Source organism: Aulostomus chinensis, chromosome 24, assembly GCF_037954235.1.
Source record: "Aulostomus chinensis isolate RoL2024-O1b breed Wild chromosome 24, RoL_Achi_v1.0, whole genome shotgun sequence".
Taxonomy (NCBI): Eukaryota; Metazoa; Chordata; class Actinopteri; order Syngnathiformes; family Aulostomidae; genus Aulostomus; species Aulostomus chinensis.
The window spans coordinates 2,507,444-2,525,821 of NC_141343.1; the positions used below are offsets into that span (position 1 = coordinate 2,507,444).

General features: G+C 42.7%; 2 protein-coding genes across 4 annotated transcripts in view; one reads left to right on the plus strand and one right to left on the minus strand.

Moving 5' to 3' along the window:
* Positions 1–15,191, minus strand: part of rap1gds1 (RAP1, GTP-GDP dissociation stimulator 1) — a 26,849-nt gene extending 11,658 nt beyond the window's left edge. Inside the window, exons 1-5 of one of the 2 annotated variants that reach the window (XM_086196599.1) lie at positions 14,735–15,191; positions 11,035–11,142; positions 8,655–8,777; positions 5,889–6,014; positions 1,140–1,286 (exon numbers count right to left, since the gene is read on the minus strand). In XM_086196599.1, coding sequence (XP_086052725.1) covers positions 1,140–1,286; positions 5,889–6,014; positions 8,655–8,777; positions 11,035–11,142; positions 14,735–14,738 — 508 coding nt within the window. In that variant the 5' untranslated portion in view covers positions 14,739–15,191. The remainder of the gene's footprint in view (positions 1–1,139; positions 1,287–5,888; positions 6,015–8,654; positions 8,778–11,034; positions 11,143–14,734) is intronic. The other variant, XM_086196600.1, reaches the window with a different exon arrangement.
* The window catches only part of slc1a1 (solute carrier family 1 member 1), a 24,927-nt gene continuing 21,313 nt past the window's right edge, over positions 14,765–18,378 (plus strand). The window contains exons 1-3 of one of the 2 annotated variants that reach the window (XM_086196603.1): positions 14,765–15,106; positions 15,683–15,789; positions 17,926–18,029. The gene's annotated coding sequence lies outside the window, so the exon portion shown is untranslated. The remainder of the gene's footprint in view (positions 15,107–15,682; positions 15,790–17,925; positions 18,030–18,378) is intronic. The other variant, XM_086196604.1, reaches the window with a different exon arrangement.

An 18,378-nucleotide genomic window follows, 5' to 3' on the forward strand; every position in this document is an offset into this window, starting at 1 on the left:
TTTAGAGAGCGCACAATGCTAAACGTTAAAACGCAACCTTCCTGGAGCTACGGTGTTTTCCAAGGCGGATGCATACGCTGGTTTAGTGTTAAATAGTTGCAGAATGCTGCTGAAAGCCACCGAAAACTTTTTTCTTTTTTTTTACAGTTAATGCAACAACCCCCAAAACCAGGGACCCAAGCCATCCAGCAACCAGCTACTCCCACAGACACCTTGTCAGCAGGAGTGTGTCAGAATACACACCTGCTGCCCTCAAACAGGTCTCATTAGACCAGGATAGTCCACAAGGAGTAGCATGACAGTAAACTACAGCCATGTGTCAACAACCCCCACCCCCACGCCCTGTCTGTACTCTGCCTAATGAGAACATTACGAGGCAGAATGTTAGTACTGCATCGATGGTAAACAGAGCAGAGGACTTACTATAATACTATAGGATAGTGCAAGGCTTTTATTCTGCTAAAAAGCGAGGAGAGAAACTCACCACTGGATATTAACAAAAGCCCCATTTCAACTAGGAATTAAACAGGTTCCTTCCTCATTGCAGGTCGCTGCTGTCTTCAGCGTTAACAGCTGCTAAGGCCTGTAGCTCATTGTTGAGTCACTGGTTCCAAGCTTTCTAGTTGCTCAGCTCTATGATGTATCTGTACTCCATCGTAGTGGAGGAACAATAGTCCAGGTTTTCTTAAGCGTGGGTTTGAAATAAAGTGGAGCGAGTATAAAACCAATCAGAAGCCAGCTGGAAAAGACCCCCGTATTTCCTGGAACCTCGGGAATTGAGACTTTTGGGATGTAAAATAAACATTCAGCTAATGAACCAAAGGGGTTCTGTCAAAGATTCCTCGCAAGTTTGGGTGCTAATGTTAATATACAAGGGTGAAGAAGAGGATGGAGAGTTACTGCTGCTGTAAAGATTACCTCAGAGGTGAAGGTGGAAAAGCGAGAGAGCATGCTAGAAAGATCAGGAGAACGGTCAGTCCACAAGAGAAGAGAACAGATCTGGTTCAGTTCAATCCTACCATCTATGACATCATCTGTGTACAAGAAAGCCAACATCTCCTGATTAGTTCAGATGAGTTAACATTTGTTCTTGAGGTGGTGGGGGTGGGGGTGGAGGTGGGGGGGGGGGGGGTCATTACCATTATCATTGCTATAGTTCATCAGCATGCCACAAAAGACAGTCAAGAGCTTCTCATTTTCCGGCTCAGTATTTTGGGAGAGGGATTTAATGTGTTCAGCTACTATTTGAGCCCCTCCTGCCAGGTCAACTGCACTCCTGCCCTCATCTGCAAAACAAAGAGGCCAGGACACAAATCAACCACAAAGGAAATTAAAAAAAGAAAAGAAACATAACCTGAAAAAATACACATAAAAGCAATGTTAAAAAGTAGGACAAAACATACAAATCAATGCTAACTACATCTAGGAAACAGTCACACTGATGAATAAAACAAGTGGAAAACCCGAGTCTAAATGTGAATCTATATGAAAGAGTTGAACTGTTAACACTGGTGGTCATAATTCTCTTATTTACCAGGTCACGTGGTGGCAGAACAGCACTGAAGTTCTCCCTCCCTACAATAATGATCTCCCAGCCACAAATTACAAGACCAGAGCAAAGTGAGATGTGATAGGTAGGTTTGATGAGACAGATGTGGGAGATACTCATTTACTGGGTCAATTGGTGAGGTCATTTCTGTTTTGACTTTGCTCATAGATTGCTGCGCGTTGACGCCCCTCGTAGCATCTGATTCAGTTAGTCTCTCATCACTCGCATCAGATTAATGGTCAGACCCGAGATTAGTGGATCAGCGTTGCACAGTGTGGTTGGGATAAACTTTCCAATAATCTCACAGTGTATGCTGAGCATTATGAAGGCAATTTAGTTGTTTAAGAGAGTTGACTTGTGGTTTTCTTGGATTAGTCAGAGGTGTGTTGGAATGAGGGCTTCAAGCTATAAAGCTGCAGTGATGGGTGTGCTTTTACAGTGACGACAGCAAGGAAAACAACAGCGCTATAGAGGTTAGCATAAATGCTACGACAGCATCAGATATATAGGAACTACAAGAAGGGAAAAGAACGTTAAAGGCTTTTATGGATGAGAAGGATGTTTTTGCTCTACTCCGGGCTGGATTAGACAGCAGCGTCCTACAACTACATTAACACAATTAGTCACCGCGATGGACATAGAACACGGGGGAACCGGGAGTGTGAGCAGGTTCTTCAAGCTACAAATGATAGGTCTCTTCTTCTGTTGTTTTTTTTTTTAAAACATGGAACAATTTTAAGTGTGTGTGTGCATGTGTGTTTCTTTAAAGGTGGGAAGCAGCTGCTGCTCTACGCCCTCACAATGTGTCTATCATAAAGCCACGGCAGCTCCCTGAGACCCCCTGCCCCTCCAAACAAATGTCACATCCCACCACATTCCACGAATCCCCAGGAACTGACAGCTGTGAATAAAGCATCTATAGTCGTCTGCAGAATCAGGCTCCAACTAAAAATGCTCCTCCCCAAAAGTCGATGTGAAAATCCTCCACAGGAACATTCACCAACAAAACTGAAAGGTGCTCTGTATCCTGTGTGGTGTTATAAGACGATAGGTTATTGAATTTTCCAATAAGAAATCATTTAATCAATATTATAAACAATAATATGTGGAATTTAATTTTCACTGACCTCATGAAAAGAGAGAAATGGCTGACAATGTGGTTATTTCGTACATACCTTGATGTAGAGGAGCCACAAATCCACAATATAGAAACTTAAACTACATATTTCCTTCAGCCTTAAGTTACTGAAATGATGTAGGCAACACGTCTTTGTTGGTTTGTTTGTTTTATCAGACATTTTCTTTTTTTTTAAATTTTAGATATGTTCATTGCAGAGGGTGAAAACGTCTACAAGTCTGCAGTAGATTGTAATGAAGTCAAATAACCTCTCATCTCTGACCGCGTCTGTGTCGAGCGTTTTTACCTGGCGCCTCTCGCCTGTCAACGTGTGCGTCGTCATTCGATCACAATCAAATCACTGGCGGACGGTTCAGGATGTCCACTAAGGCTATCAGCTAAAGGGTCAAATTAGTGGCATCTGAAGGGAAACAGGCAAGAGGCCACATGTCACTCGAGTCATGGGCATGTAAGCAGTCATACAACCAGCTACACCTCAGTTGCAGGGCCATAGCCTCCAGTGTCACAGAGTCAGAGCAGAATGCTGGGGGAGAGGAGACAGCTGGGTCTGCCGGTCAGACAGGAGTCATATGCCGCCATCAGCGCTCCGCCGTGATGCTGCTACAGTCATGCCCCAGAGGAAGAGATGGACGAATATGTGAACCCTAATCCTCTTGACTGGTGGACAGCTAATCAGATGCGCTAGCAAGGCAACCGGCTGAACCAGCGTTCTGACATCTTCTTCGCAAAATAAAGAGCAGCCGACATTAGCAAGCTGTGCTGATGGCGACGCAGAGCCGCATCCAAGTTGTTTTGCATTAGTAATAAGCAATATGACATCATGTTTAATTGTTTATAGCCAGAGTGTCAGAGTCACTGTTGTTTGTCTGACAGCATGCAGTAAAGAGAATCCAAGAGAGGCAGGGGGAAAGATGGCTGCCCAAAGCACAGCCAGGGTTTGTCTACTAGAAAGTTCATGTGCCTCTTTTGGGATGAAGTTTGTCTCGTCGCCATCGTACGTCATGTGCAGAAGTACTTCACAGTTACAGAGGATAAATTGGGTCACAATTCAAATTTCAATTCCAAACAGAAATCAGTCTTTTTAAATATATCTCCCTCTTCTGTTCTATCAATTTTCATTTGTACCTTTAATTTAAATAATAAACAAACATGCATAACATACCACAGACTGAGCTGGAAAATACGGACGATGTAACACCTTTCCTCTCTCCGACAGTTATTTATCACACTAATATTGTATTGTAATATGGAGTATCATAATCCAATATAACAAATGTAATAATAATCATATAATACAACAGAGTATGAAATACAGACTGAAATGAGGGACACTAAAACAAAAACTACCCTCAGTTTAAGGCCATGCAGTATGCAAACTTTGAAAAAACATACTGAGAGCTTTTCAAATGAGAGACAATATCAATTAAACCAGTATAGTTGCATTAAATTTCACATTTTTTCTGTAAAAAAAGTTTCTGCATCTCTCCTGCAGGCTCCTTTATCGCTCCCTCTCTTCACATGAGCTCAATTACAAGTTCCTGCTAAATTAAGAGACACGATGCGCATTCGAGGTCAACTTGGTTTCATACATGCACCAAAATTTGACAGCACTCGGAACTTCCTCCAACTTTTACAGGTGTTGTGATGTTCTGTATGAAGAGCGTGTTAGTGTGAACACAAAGCCTGAGAGTAACAGTAACGGATGGATTCAACGGACTGAAAGCTGACCATCTCTGGTTATTGCACAGGGAAATTCTCCCATTGAGGTACAGGACATTCAGTAAAGTTGGAGGTATCAGAGAATCACTAACTCATTAGTGAAACACTCTCAGAACACAAACGGCAGCCCTCTCCAGCCATAGCAAGGAAGTCTACCAGTTACGACTTATTTTCATCAAAACCAGACATCCTGCGAGCTCCACAGAAAACACTGACTGCTGCGAGATGTGCACCGAGGGACAGTACGAAGTGCAGCACTGCACAGTTCAATATCTTCTTTCTTGCAGGTATCGTGTCATCAAAATGCCTTACTACACTGCGGGCATGTGTCCACCAAAGCACTGCTTTCTTCTGCTATGCCACAATAGCGTGACAAGGCGAGAGTCTTTTCAGCCCTGAGAGCGAGTGTACAGTTGCAGAGAGCTGAAAAGGGTTCAGCTTTAGGTGAAACACAGCTTCCATCCTTCGACCAAATGGTCCAACCACAACTGAGGAGAGTAAGGACACACACCATCCTACACACACAAGTCCTGAACAACAACAACTGAAAAGCTCTCGAATCAGACAATCATCAAGAAATTTCCTAGCGCACAAAATCTCATAAACCCACGCAAATCTCTGCCTTCTCTTCCTCTGTGGTTCGGTCTCAGTTCACCTGCAGCAAGGACAGGAGGAAGAACCTTGTTTACTTCCACAGATTTTCCGTATCATAGCGACCAAACACTGCACCTCCGAAGGGCTCTCAAATGCTCCCAGCTGGGTGCTTCTGGAGAGAGCCGAGCGTTTTCAGCTGGAGAAAAACTCTTCAGTGGGCCTAACTGTCCACCATAGGTCATACTTTTACGCCTTTGCATGCTTTTTTAAATGTACAATGACAAAAAATATTTTTTTTCCACACCAAGTGGTGGCTCAGTGGTCCATGTGGGGATTTGTACTAATTTGATAAAATCCCGCTTTTGTTAAACGTAACTAGGTTGCATGCAAGTTTGGGATTCAAACAGAAGCAATTTATATGTTGGATGAGGAGATCTATATGTTGGTACGTAAGGACTCAATATACTGGTCTGTCTTTAAGCATTTAAGGGTTAAATGGAGCATTTGTGAAGTGCTTCAGAGAAGAGTTCAAAATAGGAACGTATATATTGTGGATCATGTTATAGTCTCAAAATATCCGGTTATTTTCGGCCCTATTGCCCAGCCCTAACCCAGCGTCATTCCACAAGTAGCACCAGTGATAATACAGGGTCTTATTAATTACAGCTCGGTTAAATAGATCCCTTCATACAATCCTACAGCACGAGGCTGTATGCCAGACCCAGACACAGATACACACACACACACACACACACACACACACGGTTAAACATCACGTCTTCATCTCCTGAAACCCAAAGGCAGCATCCTATTTATGACTTGTGCTCTAAAAGCTCTCTGATGGTGGTGACAAGGATCAGGAGGGATTCGGGGCACATTCCTACTTACGGCTGTCGTAACAGATGTTGCCAAGTGCTCGGCCCGTCTGCAGCAGAACCTCCTGGTCGGTGGAGTTTAAGAGCTGAATTAGAGGAGGGATGAGGCCGGCTTCGACACAGGGACTCCGCATGAACTCTAGAGAGGAGCAAGGATATCGGTCAGAAAGATCCGCTTTAGTTTGTTTGCCTCTTATTAGCCCTTTCAGTGTTTTAATAATAATAACAACCTTTATTTGGGGAGCAACTTTCACACAGAGAATGCAGCTCCAAGTGCTTCATATGCAATGGTGTTAAAAAAGAGAATACAACATAATAACACTACATACACAGGTTAAAAAAAAGACTACCAACAAAAAAATAAAATCATGATAAAAAGATAAAAAAAGATATTTAATCATGGTAACAAAAACAATAAAAGGCAGGAAAAGCATAAAAGAAGTCAATGAGAAATAATGACCATAAGATGAGATTACAAACAAGTACAAGGCAGTAATTAGTTAAAATCAAGAGCAATGAAACGAGTCTTCAGCTATTTCTAAAACTATCCACAGAGGTTGCTTCTCTTATTTGAACAGGCAATCTGATCCAGGCCATTGGTGCACAGAAACAGAGCGCTGCTTCATCATATTTTTTGTAACTCATTTTTGGTACACGGAGCAAGCCAGCACAGGAGGACCTGAGAGAACGGGGCAGAACCTACTCAGACAAGCAGTCAGATCGGTGAGAGGAAGCTACACCATGAAGCGCTTTAAAAATAAGTTAATTATTTTAAAATCAATCCTCAGCGCTACAGGAAGCCAATGCAGAGTTGCTAAAACTGGAGTAATGCGGCACTCCAAATGACATGGAGCGTGAAGGTATGGAGCAGATTGTGTAAAAATAAACAAATATCTAAAGAAAGGATCAGATTCTGCTGCAAGGAGGTGAAAAATTTTGATCAAACTCTTCTCAAACCAAGCACCACCTTATCTTGTTAACAAAGACATGGAGCAAATCTGCCAGCACAGCGGTATAGTGACTGTTATTGTGCCCTCACAGCACAAAGGTTCTGAGTTTTTTTTCCCCCTTCTTAAAATTAGTTGACAAAACTAAAAGCTCCAGAACAAACAGCCACATAAAAGAAGACAACTGACAATAAATACATGATTGAATATCAATGCAACGGCGTTAAAAGGATATTTTCAAACAAAAATCTGATGCAGTTATTCAGTTATTATCCCCTTTGATTTGCAGTGACATGATTATGTAACAATAGTTCTATTAACCATAATCGTATCGCTGTGCCCATGGAAGCATGTGGAGGTGAGCCAGAGTTTATATGTTGGCCCGCAGGCAATTTAGCTCCCTATGACCCTATGGAGGATAAAGTGTATAGATGAATGAATACATGACAGAATGATGTAAAGTCCTCTAGACATGAGAGATATCTAAAACTGCACAACCAAGAAAAAAATCCAACATGGCGGTGACCAAAACCATAGGTCATCACCTTGGGCCATATTGGAAAAAACATGTAGATATTCATATATTAATAAATGACAACAATAACACATCAGCGGACAGATTCTGTGGGGAGCAGCCGGTTGGATGGTCACAAAATTTGAAAATAAAAATTTAAGGTGTAAAATGCAAATTATTGGGGGATGCATCAGGATCTGCTCTGCAGGTTGGAGTCACAATACTGCCACAGCACTGCAGTGGAGATGCTGCTCACCTCAACAAGCTAATATGTAACGCGGAAGACTTTCTCCGTGGTGGAAAGCTAACCAGACACATTAGAAGGTGCTATCTGTGTACTCTGAGGACATCAGTACCATCTGAGTGAGTATTTCTACTTTTGAACAACAGAATGTACACCAGACGTACCCGACAGTATGCCGACATGATGCTATTTCTGAATAAAAAGCGGGAGACCAGCTGTCCGCTATGCTGAGTAGGGACTGAGGAAGGACTAGCTGCAACCTGTTAGATTGAGCATATATGACATATATTGTGCATATATATTTATATTACAGTCAAAATGGCAATACTGAGACACTGGACTATTTTTTTCCCCTTGCTTTATATTATAAATTCAGTTTTAAAAACTGGACAAATGAAACCAGGCAACAGTCGCATTTACAGAGAGAAAAAAACGCCCCAGGAAAGTACTGCCCTTCACTCTATGTTGTTAAAAAGTATATCTATTTTTTTATTTTTAGAACATTTTTTTTAATCTTTTATCTGGCAGATATAGGCATCGAGCAGCAGTGGAGGGAGGAAGAAGCACAACGCTGGCTCTATATCATGATGACTGTCAGCCAATCGGCCAACTATCGCCTGGTGCAGCCTGAAACCAAACTGTCAGACAGAGAGGGAGTTGTCTTTAACCCAGCAGTCACTTGGCTGCTTGTAGACACTTCCGGAAGCGGAGACAGATAAATGCCAGCGGGGTGTTGCCAAGCTTGGCAAAGTGCTGCGGAGTGATCATTAGCTGCAGTCTTGCAAGCTGTTGAAGAAAGCCAGTCATTATCTTAACCTTTTCTTGCCTCTAATTCTCTCCACTTTTGCTCTTGCTTTTGTTAAAAGCTACTCGTGCTAACGAAGAGGCATTATGGAGAGTAGAGTGTGTCTGATACTGCAGGTATACAAGGTTTGATCATCGACCATCGAAGGGCTGCTAAAGTGAGCTCCACTTTGAGGTAACCTGTCAATCACAAAGACGACTCTTTCAATCGCAATCAAGAAGAAAACTGTAAACTATCAATGAGACACTGTTGGAGAGAGAGAGCCTCACCATTTTTGGCCACCTCAGCTATGATGTTGGCTACTTTGGGGGTGCAGGAAGATTGGGGGTTTAGCAGGGTGGGGAGCAGAGGGAGAACACCCATCTCCTGGATCTTCACACTGGCATCTGTGTCTGCAGGGGAAGATACACAATCAATCAGTTGATGCTCTGCAGAAGTACAGGGCACTGACAAATTCTCAGGCTCAACACTTCAGTAGCACAATCAAAATATCGTACTTTTATGCCATTTTTTTATTGAATTTACTTCATTTTCAATGAAATGCTAGCAGCATTGGACGGGGAAACACTGCAGTGTGCATCACTGGCCAAGTGAACTTCGTTTCAGAACAATTGATAAACTGTTCAGGACTAATGAACACACAAATAAACAGATCAAGCTGCAGACTCCACCACCTGGCGCTGTCACTCCCACCGGAGAACCTTTAACTTGTGTAGGAATACCGCAGTTTTCAAAAATAAGGTTACCTGCCATCCTCCCAAGGGCCCACTGGCTACTAGCTGACAGCTCGCTAGATTAGCACAGTGAATGGTAGCGCATGGAAAGCACTGGCATGTCTCTACTTCTCACATAGTCTTTGACTAAGATGAGACATTGTGTTTTAGAATCAGACACATGTTGGAACTAGTTTCTAGATAAAACCTCAAGGAGCAGTGATTTCACGCAGTACCTCATAAACCCAAATGTAACTTTGGTCCAAAACCAGTAGTTTGTTGACCACTAGAAGGGCGACTGCTGCGACCAATCGTGGCCGATGTTGCAAAAGAGGATAAGGATCATTACTTCAAACAAACCAGGATCCTGAAGCTGATCTATTTGATGACTTCATTCACTACCATTCATTGTGCTAAGCTAACTAGCTTGTCTGTGTGGGTCTTCCTAATGGATACACACGGAGGAGACGAGGGTGTTTCTTTTTGTATAGCAAATATGTGTATTTCCCAAAAAAGTTGGCTTGCTCCGACGAGTGAGTGGCAACCGGTGGACTTTAGCTTGGCTGATTTTTCTTTGGCTGAGATCCAATCACAATGCAAGCCTGACCGACTCCAGATGTGCTCTGACTGATCTGAATTTCTGCATCATCTAGATAAACAATGAAGACACAGAATTCATTCTAATGCCCGATAAATGGGGCAGGGCCGAAGCAATGCCAGTGTTACTTCTGAAATGATCCAGTTTAGCACAATGACTCCCTGGGTTTGGAAACAACAACGACTCTGATCAAGAACCATCAGCCAGAGAAGAAAACCCAAGTTTTGCAAAAACTCAGTGTGTTGACATTATTTAATACAAGTTGATTTATAGTCTTCATCTGACTAAAATTTTAGTAGTTTTAAAATACACCTAAACATGTAATGTCATTCTCAGTCGCATTTCTTGAAATCGGACGAAGACGCCTAGATTAAACTGTGGTAGTCGCATTTCTCTGCCATCTATACACTTCAAGACATGCAATAGGCCATTAATCTGCAGGGCTTTCTGCAGCATCCACTGCAGTGTTTCTATTCATCTATCAATCATCAATATCACTTATCCTGTTGAGAGTCGTGGGGGGATGGAGCCTACCCCAGCAGCCATTGGGCGAGAGGCGGCGTACACAGTGAACAGGTCACCAGTCCATTGCAGGGGTGACATATACAGGTACACTCACATTCCCACTTAAACCTAATTTAGAGTCTCTAACTTGCACTTTTTTGGTCTGTGGGAGGGAGCTGAAGCACCTGGAGAGGACCAGTGCAGATGCAGGTAGAAAAGGTCCAAAACGACTTTTGGACCCAGAACCTTCTTCCCTCCAGGTGGCACTACTAAACACTTTACCACAACAAACAGCAAGAGTCAAAGGAGGGTGTCATTACAGAAGGCGAAACTACAGCAAGAACAACATTTTTCTGGACAAAGAGGCAAACTTGATGCCATCTCAAATTAAGGAGTTGTTCACTTGTGTTCAATTGTCTTTATATTCAACTCCTCTGTTAATAAGGTACGTCACTGGTTAAGTTGTTTTGGTCGGTGACAAAACGAAGGTTAATCGAAAGAAAATATGGCATCTGCCAGTTGTATGGGGGCATACTGCCACCTAGCGCTCTAGAGGCTGACCCCCTTCGGTGAATAAATCTGTTCTTCCCCATTAATGTCAGCTGAGATGACAACGAATTAAATGGCCAAACTTAGCCGGAACTGTCGCCTTCTCTGTACTGTCTCAATGCACAAAAATGTGCCTTTTCACTGCTTTACTTTACAATTGACTCATGCAGAAATAATTACACCAATGGTGCAAGGTATCAACTGGGCAGACCACCAGAGTGACAGTTAAAGAATAATTATAACAAGAGAAAATGAACTGGAATCTGACGAGCTGTGGATTCTCACTGTTGTTGGTGAGGGCTTTCAGCAGGCAGTCCAGACAGCTCTCCACGCTGTCAGAGGTGCTGTCCGTCGACGCTAGCTTCAGCTTCTCCAGGGCATCACTCAAATTATCTGAAAGCACAACCATGTCATTGACAGAAGATGAAAAGTCATTCATTTAGGGAAAGAGATTGAGATTATCAGTGCAGGACAAAGGGAGAGAAATCGGTTGAGCAGCTTTTGACCTTGTCTTTGTCAAAGCCAATCAATTAAGTGCTGATAATTATTAGATCGCTGTTAATCACAGTGTTGGAGCAAAAAAAAATAAAAAATAAAAAATAGAAAAGTGAGTTCCAATTAAAAGAATTGATTGATGTCCAGCAATGATTATAAAGTTGGAGATCAGGTGAGTTACACGGATGAAATGGACGAGTGGGACAAAGTGATTAAATTATGTCCAAAAAACATTTAATCCATTGACGTTCTGAAATAAACTGACAGTGTGGCTACATTATTCAGTGTTTCTGGATCTGCAGAGAACAACCTCCCCTAGTTTGAACTAGAAACATGGATGAAGCCCACAATAATTCTTTTCACCTACTTATAAAAGAAGATCGCATTTGTACATGCAGTTCTCAACAGGCACATAGAGCCTGCCATAACACCTGGATGTAGCCGTTTTCCTCAGCAGTCAGGGTCTGGTTTTGCACATTTGGGTACAGCAGGTGTGTCTGAGAGGTGCGAAAATTGCGAGGAATGATGAGAAAACCTCCTGCACACGATCTCACCTACCACTGGATTATCTATGATGTTACTTACTCAACAAATACTTTTCTCTTTGTGGTTTTGCAAGTTGCCATTTCATCCAGTCGTCCCATTTACTAGATTGCAGGCGGTGTAGTAGATATGCAGTGTAGTGATGATTCTAGTGAAGATTGCAGACTTCAACTACAAATATAACGGATGTGACCACGATCGGAGAGTTTCAGATGTCTAGTATGAGTCCAGATTCCAAAAAATCAGTTCCAGTTCAGCTATCTTGCCTTCAAAATAAAAGCACCAAGGATTCAATATTATTAGGGTTATGATATGCTGTACGTATATGACTTACCCTTCCCCTACTTCCACTAGTATTTCCTCTCCTTACTAGTAGATGGAATAATCTGGTCCCCTCTTCTTTGTTATCTATCACTTATCATCTTTGCTCGTGCTTCCCTGCTTGTTAGAACCCGCCAAAAGGATAGATGAGGCTCAGAAATAACTGACTTTCTGGTTTTGAGTAATGGACTAATAAATTAATATTTCGCTTAACATATAGGCCGATATATTTGTCCCTGACATGCCACGAGCAAAGCCCTATCATTCACATCCAGAAAGATATCTGCATGTAATTTTTATAACAGCCCTTCTCCCGTGTCCCCAGCAGACAGAACCTCCTGTCCTTCCATGACTAGCAACTTTCCATATAATCCTGCCACATACTAAAGAGGAGAGTGATCTGTAGCCTACCGGCCTGCACACTGCAGGAGGACCTCTCTCTCCTTCCACTGTGTTCAGTGAGGCAGAGCAGAACATTCAGTCCACAAAGACGCTGACACTTTAAAAAGATATTCTCCTGCTTCTAACGTTCTCTCTGTGTGATTATTTTAATCTGTCTCTTTGTCTGGCGTATAAGCGTTTCCACCAAAGAGGTTGGCGTGCTACCTTTGCAGCCGCTCAGGTGTGTCGGGGACCTCGTCACTGTTTTTGGCTCGCAGCGTCGCCTTTGGTTTAGTCTCAGCTGAACAGGGCCGACATATCACGTTCAGTCCAGACTGCATCACAAATACCTCCTCGGCTGACATGATGCTTTCAACTATATATTCAAAGATCCTAAAATGTACAGATGAAAACTAGACGTCTCTCCATTTTGTTCCCAAACACAAGATATTGCAATATTGCATAAGGACCACAGTAACTGTACTGTAGGAGTGAGCTGGTCACACACACACACACACACACACACACACACACACACACACACACATCCATCGCTCCAGCCTCTCTCTGTCCAAATCAGTCCTCCTTTCTGGTTCAATAAACCATGTGACACCCTAATCTGTCAAATAGATCAGGTGCTCTAGATCAGGGCTTCTCAATTTATGGTCAAAGGACCCGCACAGGGTCCCTGAGGGTCTTCCGGGAAGTCCTTAGGAAATTGATTTACATTTTCTTAATTTCACTATCTGTGAAAAGCAAGAATTTAAAGACAGCCACTCCAACGCTAGATCACTGATCTCATTTTTAGATATTTAATCATAATAATTGTCTTAATCTTTCAAAATCCCATTTTGTTTATCATTTTCTACTCATTTATGTTAATTCTCTTGGAACATTTTACCAATTCCTTGCAAAATTTCAGGTAATTCTTGTACATTTCCCCGTTCAATTTTATACATTACTGCAAGAAAAATATTATGCAAAAAAAAAAAATTCCGCATTGTTAAAGAAATTAAAAACACAACATTTACTTGACAGTTACAAAACCTTTACAATCGCAGAATGTTTGCTAAAAATGTTCTTAAGCAGTAATGCTGTATGATTAATCCACTCACAATCGCTGTGTCAGCCTGTGCAGTTATGTAACCCTAAAAAGAAATACAATTATTGTTTTGAACGGTACTGCACAAATGCAGGAATGACATGACGGGTTTTTTTTGTTATTGACATCTATTTCATTTAGTGAAACACTGTTGTTCGTTAAATTTCGTTACTGTGAAGTACTGCAGAAATGCTTGATGTTTTCATTTTTTCAAAGAGTTCATACGTTCAGTTGAGAAGTACACTGTGTGTGCATTTTCCTTAATAACCAAGCAAGTAGACCCATGATTCCATTATATAACTTATTACATTGCAATTTCTATTTTGTACTCAATAATTACTTTTTTCACCAAATCCTGCAGCACAATTAACAAAGCAGATCGCAAACTGATTGACAATTTTAAGCATCAGAGCAGTGATGCATCTGAAGAGAGCTGCAACCAAAATATCTAAAATCCTACTGATCAAAAATGGTGCCAGCTTAGGGAGTCCAGACCGTGTAAAAGTTACCCCCCCCCCCCCCCACTACAGAAGCCAATCATGATATGAAGGATGGAGGTGTAATATTTAGCGCATCAAGTTTATAAAATCATTCTGTTTTACAATAAATGTGACAACAGGCGTGTATTTGTTTATAAAACAGAAGAAGCGTGAACACTTGAGATCGATGCAGTAGAAACAGCAACACAAACACATACACGTACACGCACACACGCACACTCAGTGGGCTGCTGGATTATATTGCATAACAGCTGTGCAGATGGAGGAGTGCCATTTTCGGTGCTGCCATTTCAAGGGATGCACATTGATTTAACGTCTAAGACCTGTGAAGCACTTCGAACCGTGTTTGAATTACAAGGCAGTGCAATAACATCACCGTGTATTCACGGAGATGCTAAGAGGAGGTTTCTGACGTGCGGTGAGAGCGAGCAGAGGATGGAGAGGGTAGCTACCCCACCCGAGTAGCGTTACTGACGATTTAGCTCTTGTCAGCTATTCATTTCACTAGTTTCATAATGACAGCCATTCATTACAACATCTCAGCCCGACCATACACTGCTCCCTGTCATAGTGACAGTCATATTGGTTGGTTAGGTTAAATGAATAAAGCAGTTGTTAACTCGTTAGGTGTCTGTCTACTCACCCATCTCAGCAGGATGTTGCTCCGCGATGCTAACCTCTCCAGGACAGTAGTAAACCAGCTGCTAGTAGCCAGAGGCCCCGCTTTACCCACTCTGCTTCTCGTCCTTTTTTTACGTCTTTACTGGTAAACTTAGGTTAGCGAGCTAGCTAACCAGTCAGCTAGCGGCAGCCTCCAGACCGGTCGGGCAGACGAATGTTGCTGTCTAGCGTCCTGTACACCGGGGTGACTACCGGGTTAACACACCCGACTTCCTTTCATTTCAGACCAACAATAACCGGCTGCCTGGCGATCCTGCGGACGACTGACTGGCTCAGTTCTGTCATGCCACCGTCAAGTGAGGCCAAACACGCGGTGTAAAATGTTCAAGTTCCGGTCAGTTCCTTCAGAACAAAACCACCGAATGCTAACGCTCGCGCGAACGCTCCGAGCACGGCGATTTCTCCTGTTAACGTTTATTAGCTGGTTACGCAGTTAGCTAGCTACGCAGTTCATTTACTTGAATAAAATTAGAAATACGCAGGTAAAGTAGCACACTGGTAAAGGCGTGAATTCGAAATTTTACTTCAGTAAAATAAGAAAAAGTGTATGATATTGAGTTGACTTGAGCAATAAATGTAAAAATACACATTCTATGTCATATTTGTGTATTCCAGTGCTGGGAGCCGTCATGTTAAAGTGGTGTTTGCTAATCGAAATCTGAAATCTTTTGATCTTCATGAGGGTTTTTTTTCGTCTTCTTTGTTTTCTATGAACAGTCTTTCTCTTCAAAGTACACTACCAGTCCAATGTTTGGAAGCAGCTTCTTTTTCAATGAATTTTTTCTTTATTTTTACAACTTACTTCATTGTCGGCACATACTGAAGACATCAAATATATGAAGCAAGATACAGGGAATTATGGAGCAAGGAATAAATTGTTGAATAACTCTGAATATGTTTTATATTCTAGATTCCTCAAAGTAGCCTCCCTTTGCTTTGTTGCCAGCGCTGCAAACCCTTGGCCTCCTCTCCATGAGCCTCATGATGTCATCACCTGAATTGGTTTTCACTTCTCAGGTTTGTCAGGGTTCATTTGTGGAATTTCTTGACTTCCTAATGGGGTTGGGACCGTCAGTTGTGTTGTGCAGAAGTCAGGTTGCTACACACCTCTGACAGCTGGTAGAATTCAGATTATGGCAAGAACCAATTAGCTAAGTAAAGAGAAACGACAGCCCATCATAAATTTAAGAACTGAAGGTCAGTCAGTCCGGAAATGTGCAAAAACTTTGAGTGTGTCCCCAAGTGCTGTCACAAAAAAACCATCAAGCGCTACGATGAAACTGGCTCACACGAGGACCTCCTCAGGAGAGGAAGACCAAGAGTCTCCTCTGCTGCTGAGGGTGAGTTCATCCCAGTCTCCAGCCTCAGAAATCACAAGTTAACAGCTCCCCAGACTGGAGCCCAGATAAACGCCTCAGAGTTCTAGTAGCAGACACTTCTCTACACCAACTGCTCAGGGGAGACGGCGCCAATCAGGACTTCATGGTCCAACAGCTGCTAAGAAACCAGGACTAAGGAAAAGCAACCAGCAGAAGAGATTTGTTTGGGCCAAGAAACACTGGGAATGGACATCAGAACAGTGGACATCTGGGCTTTGGTCTGATGAGTCCACGTTTGAGATCTTTGGTTCCACGCGCTGTGTCTTTGTATGACGCAGAAAAGGTGAAGGGATGGTGTCTACATGCAGGGTTCCCACCGTGAAGCATGGAGGAGGTGGTGTGATGGTGTGGGGGGGCTTTGCTGGTGACACTGGTGGGGATTTATTCTAAACTGAAGGCCCACTGAACCAACATGGCTACCACAGCGTCCTGCAGCAACACGCCATCCCATCCTGATTGCGTTTAGTTGGACCGTCATTTCATCATCAACAGGACAACGACCCCAAACACACCTCCAGGCTGTGTGAGGGCTGTTTGACCAAGAAGGAGAGGGATGGAGGCCTGCCCAGGTGACCGGGCGTCCACGGCCACCTGACCTGAACCCACTCCAGATGTTTGGGAGGAGATGGAGCGCAGAGTGAAGGCCAGAGGGCCAACAAGTGCTCAGCACCTTTGGGAGCTCCTTCAAGACTGTTGGAGAACCGTTTCAGCTGACGACCTCATGAGGCTGACGGAGAGAACGCCAAGAGCGAGCAGAGCAGGAGTCAGAGCAAAGGGTGGCTGTTTTGGAGAATCTAGAATATAAAACGCGTCTGGAGTTATTTCGCACTTTTTTGATCACTACAGAATTCCAGACGTGTTCATAGTTTTGATGTCTTCAGTGAGAATCTACAATGTAAACTGTCATGAAAATAAAGAAAAACCTTTAAATTAGAAGTTGTGGCCAAACTTTTGACTGGTAGCTTAGGTATGACTGAAGACCGATGCAACGTCGTAAAAATGCAATATCGCTCTGACGTGGTGGAGAAAAAAAAGGACAAAGCCCCCCAAAAATCTTCAAGTTAAGTAGAGATACCTCAACACACCAAAGTGCAGTTCTTGAATAAAAGTAAAATTTGCATTTGCGTTTTTTCAACCTTGCCTCTTGTTCCCTAATTTCTCTCTCAGTGACTGATGGAAACTATTATTTTTGTAAACGCTCCAGTGTGGAGCAAGAGACAGGTACGATGTATCCAATGGGGCAACTGGCTGGCGTCAAATTATGCCAACTACAAGTGTTTTTGTTTTTTTTCACTCTCACAGGCTCAGATTATTATAATTATCAGACATCATTGGATTACGCTGTACCTGCTGGGGGCCTGAAGGCAGCTCTGCTCTTGCTCCGTACTTGCAGTGATTTTGAAACGTTTCCATCGCTCGCTTGGACTAAAAATACTTCAGGGTCCAGGTTGAAATAGCAGTTCCCCATTAAGAACAGTGAGATAGTCTGACTTGCATTTACAGAAATATACTTTGCAATATTTGTGTTGTTTTTTTGTTTTGTTTTTTTGGAGTAGAAGGAGTTTAATTTAGCAGCTATAACATATTTCGGCCAAAAATAAGCCAACGTGTCAAACACACTTCATAGTTATCGAGACAGATACTGTGTGTGTGTGTGTGATTTGTAATGTGTGTGTGTGTGTGTGTGTGTGTGTGTGTGTGTGTGTGTGTGATGGGAAGCAAATAGCAACCTCATTTGTAACATGCTTGCATTATGCATTTGTTTGATTTTCAGGTTATTTCCCATCAGCTTTAGCACAGGAAGAAGAAGGAACCAGCAGAGTACCGGGTCCAAGTGCACATCAGTGGGGTCTTAGAACAACTGGGACACGCATCCAGGTGTGTGTCATCTTGTCCCAGGCATGGCAGCAGATGGCAGCACAGTCACAAAGCAGAATTCTAAAACGATACCCGCAAGACATAGATCTGCTAGACTAAAGCAATAAAATGAACAACCCAGGACAGGTTGTTCATACAACAGCTGTGTGTTTGTTGAGGAAAAGAGACTGAAAGAGCTGAAAACCTGTATGTGCCAAGCGGTAGTGATCCAATGTGTAGAAGTCAGGGTGGATTCTTGTCAGAGAGTTGAGTTTTATCTTGTGTTGCCGTGTGCTCTGAAAGTGTTCTTGTCTGCTGCTTTCTGTGTGCCCGCCTGCTGTGTTCATCTTTGTGTTGCTGCAAGACCTCG